Source organism: Xenopus laevis, chromosome 5L (genome assembly GCF_017654675.1).
Source record: "Xenopus laevis strain J_2021 chromosome 5L, Xenopus_laevis_v10.1, whole genome shotgun sequence".
Taxonomy (NCBI): domain Eukaryota; kingdom Metazoa; phylum Chordata; class Amphibia; order Anura; family Pipidae; genus Xenopus; species Xenopus laevis.
In genome coordinates, this window is record NC_054379.1 from 85788181 (window position 1) to 85797461 (window position 9281).

The 9281-nt window shown below is 35.6% G+C and overlaps 1 protein-coding gene across 4 annotated transcripts in view; it reads left to right on the forward strand.

The window, feature by feature from the left end:
• usp45.L (ubiquitin specific peptidase 45 L homeolog) overlaps window positions 1-9281 on the forward strand; it is a 70937-nt gene that overhangs the window by 48837 nt on the left and 12819 nt on the right. For all 4 annotated transcript variants that reach the window (XM_041563010.1, XM_041563011.1, XM_018263372.2 and 1 more), the window contains 3 exons: window positions 7030-7111; window positions 7845-7936; window positions 8397-8453. In XM_041563010.1, the coding sequence (XP_041418944.1) occupies window positions 7030-7111; window positions 7845-7936; window positions 8397-8453 (231 nt within the window). The remainder of the gene's footprint in view (window positions 1-7029; window positions 7112-7844; window positions 7937-8396; window positions 8454-9281) is intronic.

Consider the following 9281-nt stretch of genomic DNA (forward strand, 5'->3'; position numbering starts at 1 on the left):
GCAGTGTTAAACTTCTAACATCATAAAGCGAAAAATAACAAATGTAAATCGCTAGAAACTGAAGAGCAAATTTACATTAAATTATGTGGGTTGCGATATGACTCTTTTAAGACAGTGGATTTATGAAGGCTGTTTGATCTGTATTATTACTTCTTAGGACTTTTTACTACTTCTTGTTCCACAGGCCAGTAATAAATAGATGTAAAAAGGTTATAGTGGACCTGTCACTCAGACATAAAAATCTGTATAATAAAAGTCCTTTTCATATTCAACATGAAATCCAAATTTTTTTTTATTAAAGTGTTTATAGCTGTTGTAAGCTCATTTAAAAATCTCAGCTATCAATCAAATATTGCCTGCTCCTCCTCTATGCCTTAGGCATAGAGGCGGGGCAAGCATTCACTTTCCAATCAGCACTTCCCAGATGTTACTGCTCTCCCCACATTCCCCCTCTCTCTTTACCAATTATTTGTGTAACCATAGGGATGGACATTCGGTCCCCTATTCTGGTGTACATATAAGATTCTGAGATGATGCAAGGCTTGCCTTAATAACAGTGTCCACAAAATGGCTGCTGCCTGCTTGGCTGCCTGCTTGCTATCATTCCCAGACAGTAAGTTCCCAAACTGATGAAAAGAAGATTCAAATGATATATACCGTACAGTGTAATTAAAGTTAATTTTGCTTGACTTACATGATAAAATAGGATTTGGAATAATTTTTTTTGGGTGATGGGTCCCCTTTAAGGGCAGATTTATTTAGGTTAGAATTTTCATTTAAATTTTCAATTTTTTTTTGGTCAAAACTCACAAATTTAAATTTTAAACCATCAATTTGAATTTGAATGTGAGAATTATCACACCTCGACCCTGGAAACTGTTCTAATTCGAATATTGGCCACCTAAAACTTGCCGAGTTCATGTACAATTCAGTTGAACCATTTGAAGATGTTAATAGCCTTCCTAACATTCGAGGGTTTTTTTCGAGGAAAACTTGATTCAAATTCGATCCGAATTCAATTAGAATTTCCAGGTCGTTCATATTCGATCAATATTAGACATTTGCGTTTTTTCACAAACAACCTCCCATTCAATTTGTGAGAACATTAGAATTTATTAGAGTTAAAAAAAATTCACATCATTTTGAAATTTGACCTTTGATAAATCTGCCCCTAAAAGTCAAAATAGATATTTGTATCCTTTATGTGGCACAATGGAGGGTTTTTTTGTTTTTTTTTTAAACACAAGAAGTCCTGCACTCCTTTGCATAATGAAAAGACTGTAATTCTAAGCAACATTTCAGTATACTTACAATACATTGGTTTTAAAGTATTTGTATTTGTAGGTAATAGCAGAATGTGTTTGTCTTTCCCTTTCTGTTCTCTGGGTCTGACTCTTAGAACAATGTAACAGAAGTCAATTCTTCGCTCAATTTTTTTAATCAGCTGGCTTACAACATTCTTTCAGGTATCGGAGCCAAGAGTGCAGACAATTTTAAACAGAAAATATGAATTTTAATAGCATTTACATATTCAAATATTTTTAAAATAATTTTTGATTAACATATATTGGAAAATAGTTTATAATACAATACAAAATATAAATAAGGCCCCTAATATGACATTTTCTTTCATTATGAATTTTTTTTAATTTTTTTTTTAGGAATGCACCGAATCCAGGATTCGGTTCGGGATTTGGCCAGGATTCGGCCTTTTTCAGCAGGATTTGGATTCGGTCGAATCTTTCTGCTAAGCCGAACCGAATCCTAATTTGCACATGCAAATTAGGGGTGGGGAGGGAAATTGCGTGACTTTTTGTCACAAAACAAGGAAGTAAAAAATGTTTTCCCCTTTCCACCCTTAATTTGCATATGCAAATTAGGATTCAGATTTGGTTCGGTATTCGGCCGAATCTTTCGTGAAGGATTCGGGGGTCGGGCCGAATCCAAAAAAGTGGATTTGGTGCATCACTAATTTTTTTACTTGGTTCTTCTTTTAAAAGCTATATTATTGACATACCATTTTAAGTACATGGGCAACAAAAGAGGCTCTTCAAATCTTGCAGGGTGATTGTTAAACTATAAATTTATAATGAATGTGGAAATAATATAGTGAATAAAGTACCCCCTCTTGTAAAATATAAGGATATTATAAGTTACCGAGGAGTTTCATGACCATATAAAAACACGAGGCCGAAGGCCGAGTGTTTTTATACAGGTCATGGAACTCCGAGGTTACTTCTAATATCCTCATATTTTGCAACTGGGGGTACTTTATTTATTATAATACACAAGTTTCAGTGAGTCATGTGACAGAAATGACATCAGAACTCACCGTTTATAACTGATGACATCAGAACTCACCGTTTATAAGGATATAATTTACAGGATATTCATGGCTTTTGTGTATTATAGTCTCATATAACACAAACAGGCCATATTTATTACAGGGTTTGCAGTGGTCAGGTCTAGATCAGTATGACAATTTGGCTGGTCCAATTTAATGGGGAAAGGCTTCAAGCGTCCAGCACAATCACTTTTAAGCCTCAGGTTTCAGGCATCTCCAATTAATATGAATAACAGCAGCATGGGGTGGTTTAAGCTAGCCAAAATATGCCAGACTGTGTTGCCACATAGCCTTTAGATGACAGAATGAAAATTACTACAGCCATGTGATTTGTTATCTGTAAACCCGTTATCCAGAAAGCCCCGAATTATGGAAAAGGCTGTCTCCCATAGACTCCATTTTATTCAAATAATCCAAATTTGTAAAATTGTTTTCCTTTATCTCTGTAATAAGAAAACAGTACCTTGACTTTGATCCAAAAATCCTTATTGAAAGCAAAACCAGCCTATTAGATTTATTTAATGTTTAAATTATTTTCTGGTAGACATAAGGTATGAAAATCCATTATCCCGTAAACCCCAGGTCCTGAACATTCTGGATAACAGGTCCCATACCTGTACAATAAAAAGGAGCCAACACACAGTGCTCTCACAGGGAGTAGATAGAGAGTGAAGTAAGAGGGGGTGTAAGTATTTACATGGTAAGAAATACTGACACACCCTCAGTTTTTTATATTTGATACTGCTCATTCATTTAGTGAACATGGTAGAGTCCTGCAGCGGGTCGGATACCCACAGGTTACCCGCAAAAACCCGCGGTACCCTGCAGGTTGCGGGCAGAAGTTACAGATGCGGGTTGGTGGTTCTGCAGGTCGGGCCGCGGGTCTTCTCAATAGCGATTTTTACTCTTTTTTTCCCCCCTGATCATGGCTACTTCTGATGATGTCACTTCCGGTTTACAATGAAAGCACTTCCTGATTCTTGATGGTCAGCGGGTCTGGGTTGCGGATAAGGTACTTGCGGGTCGGTTCTGGTAGCTGGTAAGAATGCCTGTTGCGGATTGCAGGTTGCGGATATGGGTCGGGTACGGGTTTCAAAAAATGGACCCGCGCAGGACTCTAGCAAATTGTGCTGGATAAGAAACATAAAATAAAATATTTAAATAAATATAAAGCATATAACCCTTTGTGTGCTGGTTGGCACCACATATACCAAAGACCCAGTCAGAAATGTAGATTCTGTGGCTTGGTACTATGGATTTTTTTTTTCAAATACAGTAGAACCCCCATTTTACGTTTTTCAAGGGACCAGAAAAAAATTGTGTAAAATCCAAAAAAATGTAAAATCAGGGAAATGTATTATGCATAATATATAGGTGGGACCACAAAACAACAACGTAAAATGAGGGAAAACTTAAAATCAGGGGATGTAAAATTGAGGTTTCACTGTATAAATAACTCCTTTAATCACAAATTATTACCTAGTATTCACCCATAGTTAATGAAATGGATACTGACTGTAGGCAACACATCACATTATTAGGCTATCTGTAGAAAAAAAAAGTCTAAACGTTTCCTCCTGACCAGACAGCCTTGTCGCTTAGAAAAATGCTCTGTGTCTGTGTTTGAGATATTTCCAATAACAGTCAGATAAAAGTTGGATTCCACCCTTTGTCACAATTACAGCTTCAGCTTTGTGATTATGGTACATTAGAACATCCACACTCTATCCTCAGGGCTGCACAGCAGGGGAACAGCACTAGTAAAAGCTTGGCTTTCTATTTTTTTACTCTGCCCTCTTTTCACGGCAATAGATGGTGTGACAAAATTAGGATGTCAGGTCTGTGGATCTATTCAGGCCCTTGAGCAGTAACAGTTGTGCCGGTCTTACCCAGCAGTACCTTAGCAGTATTTACATTGTGTTCCCTGGGAACTCCACAGCTGTGAACCATGCAATTGAAGTAGAGTGTCACTACCATGTGTTGCTTGATGTAAGGAAGCCTACAGCAATATGTCTGCCACCAGAATGCTTTTATAGAAATTACAAGCATTAACTGTCCTCTTTCACGTCTAAATCCTTAAACATATACATGTATCTATGGTATTTAATAAATACATCAGGTATTACAATAACTATATGATTTAAGTAATTAATACTAAACAGCATTATCATTAATTATTTTCTTTTCGCTTTGTTATAGTAGATTAGTGAATGTATGCATCAATCTTAAATTGCTACCAGAAATTTATTGATCTAATTGTTTTGTGCAAATAAGCACATTCAAGTCTTAAACATATAACACTGTATCATTACAACACTTATGTGGTCAAATCAGGCCCAGATCTGCTCTTTTGCCAACCTCTCCAATCAGATTTGACTGTGTATGGCTGCATTTAGAATGTTTTTTTTCTGGCATAGAACACTTTGAAATTCTTAGGAATGCCAAATTCTTAGGAATTCTTAGGAATGCCAGTTCTCAGGTCTTTTACTGTTTTATAACAGATAATAATATATGCTGTTATAATGGACCAGTTTCTTTTGTGCTATTTTTAATACTTCCTGGTGAATTATTTCATCGCAGGGGGTCTTGAAAATATTTAATAGTATTTTAGGATTCCTAATAGTACATGAATATGCCACCTCCTCCTCCTCCTGCATTTGATATACTTCACAGGCAATTGTTAAAGGAGCCCCGCAATTATACTCCGTGCTATGGGAACAATACTTCAGAATAAGCATTCATCCTTTATGATAAAATGAGCTTTTATAAAATATATCACTAAGGTGAAAACAAAAATAGAAATTTGCTGTATTTCCTGTATCAGTCAGTTCTATTATATAGCGCTGCACAATATGCTAGTGTTTTATAAATATTTGATAACCCGTTCCCTGATTTTAGGTTTTTTTTGTGGCCCGCCAATATATAATGCATTTCCTGATTTTACATTTTCCTTGATTTTTCATAATTTTTTCAGGTCCCCTGAAATGTGTAATAGAGATTCTTCCTTATATTGCCACTCAAATAGATCAGACATACTGTGATATAATTTTCAGAAGGTTAGCATTGTTTAAATCAGAAATCAGTAGTGTCTCCAGTACCACCCACAGTAACCACAGCTATGGCCAGTCAACTATATCCCAACCCCTGAGGAATTTATTGGTCCAGTGTAAGAGATAACTCAGGATGTTATTTTGGACTTTCTCCAAGAATTAAAATTTAAAGCTTCTGTTATTGCCTGACCTAAATAAATAGTTTAGCATGCTAATCCCACCAGATGGGGTAATTATAGCCTAATCCCTTTTAGGCTATTCATTTTATCCGAATTAACTATCGATTTGCTCCTTGGTGATTTGTGACTTTTAGCGTGAATAGACTGTGCTAATAGTTGAGACTTTTTTCTGAAGCAGATAAGGGTCATGTATTTGTAACAATTGCTGATATTAGTTTATCCTTGAGGACACCATAAATGTCAGAAAGATTGTGGATGCAGGATCTCTGTCAACACGTGGAAAGAGCAATTAAGTCCTCTATTCAAAAACTCCTGGCTCTGACTCCAGAGACAATATTGCAAACTGACTTATAAAAGCTGATTAAAAGACCTGGGTGAGACCTGACTCTTGACAAAAAAGAGAACACCTTACAGTTACATTTACAAGTTGCTTTTCGAACACTTAGAAGGTTATTTACAGAAATCCGAAGTTATCATATAATTTAAATTAAAAAATAGAACATAGAAAGAAAGAAGATACAACAAACTCCCATCCCCAATATTGCCTTAAAATCAGAATTTATCTCATAATTGAAATTAAAAAAGCTAGAACAAATGCCAAACCCCGATTTTGCCTTATTTATTAATAAAATAACTCTCAAATACATTGGATCGGGAAAACACCTGATAAAATCGATCGAAAACCTGAATCAAACTATTTTTTGGACTTTTTTTCCCAAATCGCTTGATTTTTTTTGCCAGAAAATAGATTGTTTTATTCCGCTTTAATTCTGTGAAACTGTTTGCGGTCCTTTTAGGATATTGCACTCTAATTTACATTTGTTTTCAGGTTTTGGTTCTAAATTTTGTTGCAGAATAAGAGGTCCACATTGTTCTCTTGAACAATTGAGTAGAATCAAAATGTAGTTTTAGTGCTTTGCCATTGGTGTGGGGTAGTTCATTTGAGGGGGACAAAATATTTTGGTCTGTAGTTCTGCACATATTGGTTTTAGATGCTTCAAAAGTTCATACAGCAGCTTATACACAGAGTCTAGACTGAAAATTGAACATGTGGGTCATATGCTTCTGGTTAGATATAAAATGTGCTATACATGCCATCTAGTGGCTGTTTTGGGCCATTATCGAATTCTAATTGTATTTTTTAAATAAAAAATGACAGTAAAGATCTTTAATGTACATTTGTTTTTAATGTTGAACAACAATTTTGTAAACATGAATTGCATCACAGTAAGGGTCTTCTGAAAATGATCTCACAGTATGTCTGATCTAGCCATATGGCTTGCCACTGGACAAACTGATTTATATTTCTGAAAACCATTAAATACTATATAGCTTGCTTGTATAGTAAATAAAGAAAACCTTGTCATGGACATCTTGTAAGTGGCTGGTTATAATACTGCTTGAATACAGCATTCCATCAGTACAGAATTGTTTCATTATTACACTTATGTTGCAGCGAATGCAGTCTGGCATATTAAAAGCATTCAACAACCCGACGTCTAAAACTGCAGATGAGGAAACAAAGAAAAAAGTGAAAGGTATGCTTTCTCTTATTTATTTATATAAATGAAATTGATTTGTTTTTATATGTTTTGATAAAAAAAATAGTTTATTGAAGAGGCACCTAGATCATTGCAGGGCACTCCTGCCATGAGGCGAGCAGAGAACCTTGCTTCAGATGGCAGATTACCTGGGGCAGTAAAAAGCTGTTCTTTGTAACTCTGTGAGCTGAAATCCCAGGTAAATTGGAAACTTGAATCTTCCAGTGCAGAGAACCATATTGCACCAGTGCTGCAACCCACCTCACCCCTGTAGGAGTGCAAAAAAACATAAGCGATGGGAGAGGGCACATTGTGAAGGTGTTGGTGACAGTATCATCACTGGCTGATAGGAAACAAAGGGTATTAGAAATAAATAAATGTTTCATTGAAAAAAAGAGTGGGACATCTTCTCCCAGTATGTGTCTAGTGCCACCTTATGGTTGGTTTAGGTTATGTAAATTCATACAGATCAGCAGTAGTTGTACAATACAATGAGTTCTCCCAAAACATCTGTATATGCAGCTGAATTGCATCAAGCCTTTGTGCTGCACTGATTCTTACACCTTAGATCACATACCTGCTTACATTAGACAAACTTGGGCTTGTCTGCCTTGGAAGTGATTACATTTAACATTTTGTTTCAAACCTAGTTAAAAAAAAATAAAACATTAAGTACTGTAGCAATAAACTACAGTTGTGGTAACAAATGTGTTTTTCCCTTATTCTACAGCCTATGGCAAAGAAGTAGTGAAGATGAACTTTATTGACAGAATATTTGTTGGTGAATTGACAAGCACCATAATGTGTGAGGAATGCGAACATGTAAGCTTATTCTGTCTTGGACTAGAAACAATGTCTTCTCTTTTAATATGTCACCACACATTGGGCCGGCATTCAATCCAATGAGAAAAAGTTATTTCATGGTTTATCACGTGAAAACTTGTGAACAAAATTCAATAAGAGGAGAAAAAATCTCTTCTCCAAATTAATTTCCATCTTTTTCCTGTAGACCTTTCAAGTGATAAACCATGAAAATTGCATCTCAAATTGAATTTGTCCATGATTTTTTCATGTGATAAACCTTTTTCTACAATAGGTTATATGCAAATGGTAGTTTGTAAATGTCAAATAAAGAAAGTGGCACTCATAGAGGAGGTTTTCTGTAGAAATATGTTCATAAGAGGGAGTCCTACTAACGATGTAGAAAAGATGTACACCACCTGTAGGTAGGAGAGGAAGAATTCTTATGACTAATTGGTATCTTCTCTTTCTCTCTCTCAAGATTTCTGCAGTAAGAGAAGCATTCATTGATCTTTCATTGCCAATTATAGAAGAAAGGGTGAGTGGATCATGTCTCGAGAACTCTCTGGTCTATTGCATATATTAATATCCTGTAATAATTGTAATTAAGCTGTGAAGTAGAAATAATCAATAGGACTAATAATGAGCAATAAGAAACATAATGCTCTTTTGGGGGTAGTAGATTAATTAGTACCTACTAACCATACAAGGATGAGATTCAGGGCATTAATGTATTGTGCATTTGTGCAAAGAAAAATATTATTATGCACTAGATGGGGCCCATACCCCCCACGAGAGAATCCTGGATAAATTTAGTCAATACAGTAATACCTCTGATTAAGCTCACAGATGAAGCTAGAGGTACGGCCCATAAATTTGACAAGATATGGAGCCCGTGGTGGGATTTGGGCTCCGCAATCAAACAAGAGGTGACATGATGAGAACTGAGGGATCTCTAATATGTGTAAGTTCTTTATATGTCCGACTAGCCTGTAAACTGGGTATAATGACTTTGACGCAATGTAAATTAAAACCAGTGACACACAAATGTAACAAAATAGTTTAAGGTTTTGTCAATTTTTTTTTGTTTTAAAAACAAATAAAGAAAACCCTTTTAAAAAAAAAAGAAAAAAAGAAACATAATGCTCTTTGCATCCTAGGGTTGCCTTGCATTATAGGGTCATTGTATTCTTACATGCTAAACACAAGTGAATACCTATTCTATCAGAAAGCCCAAGGAATTATTTTGGCTTCTGAGACATCACTTTAGAGCCCTCTGCAATTGCCCATGCGAAAAGCCTTTACACTTCTTGAAAGCAGAATATAAAATAACAAAACTATTCATGTGGTGATAAAGATGCTTGTG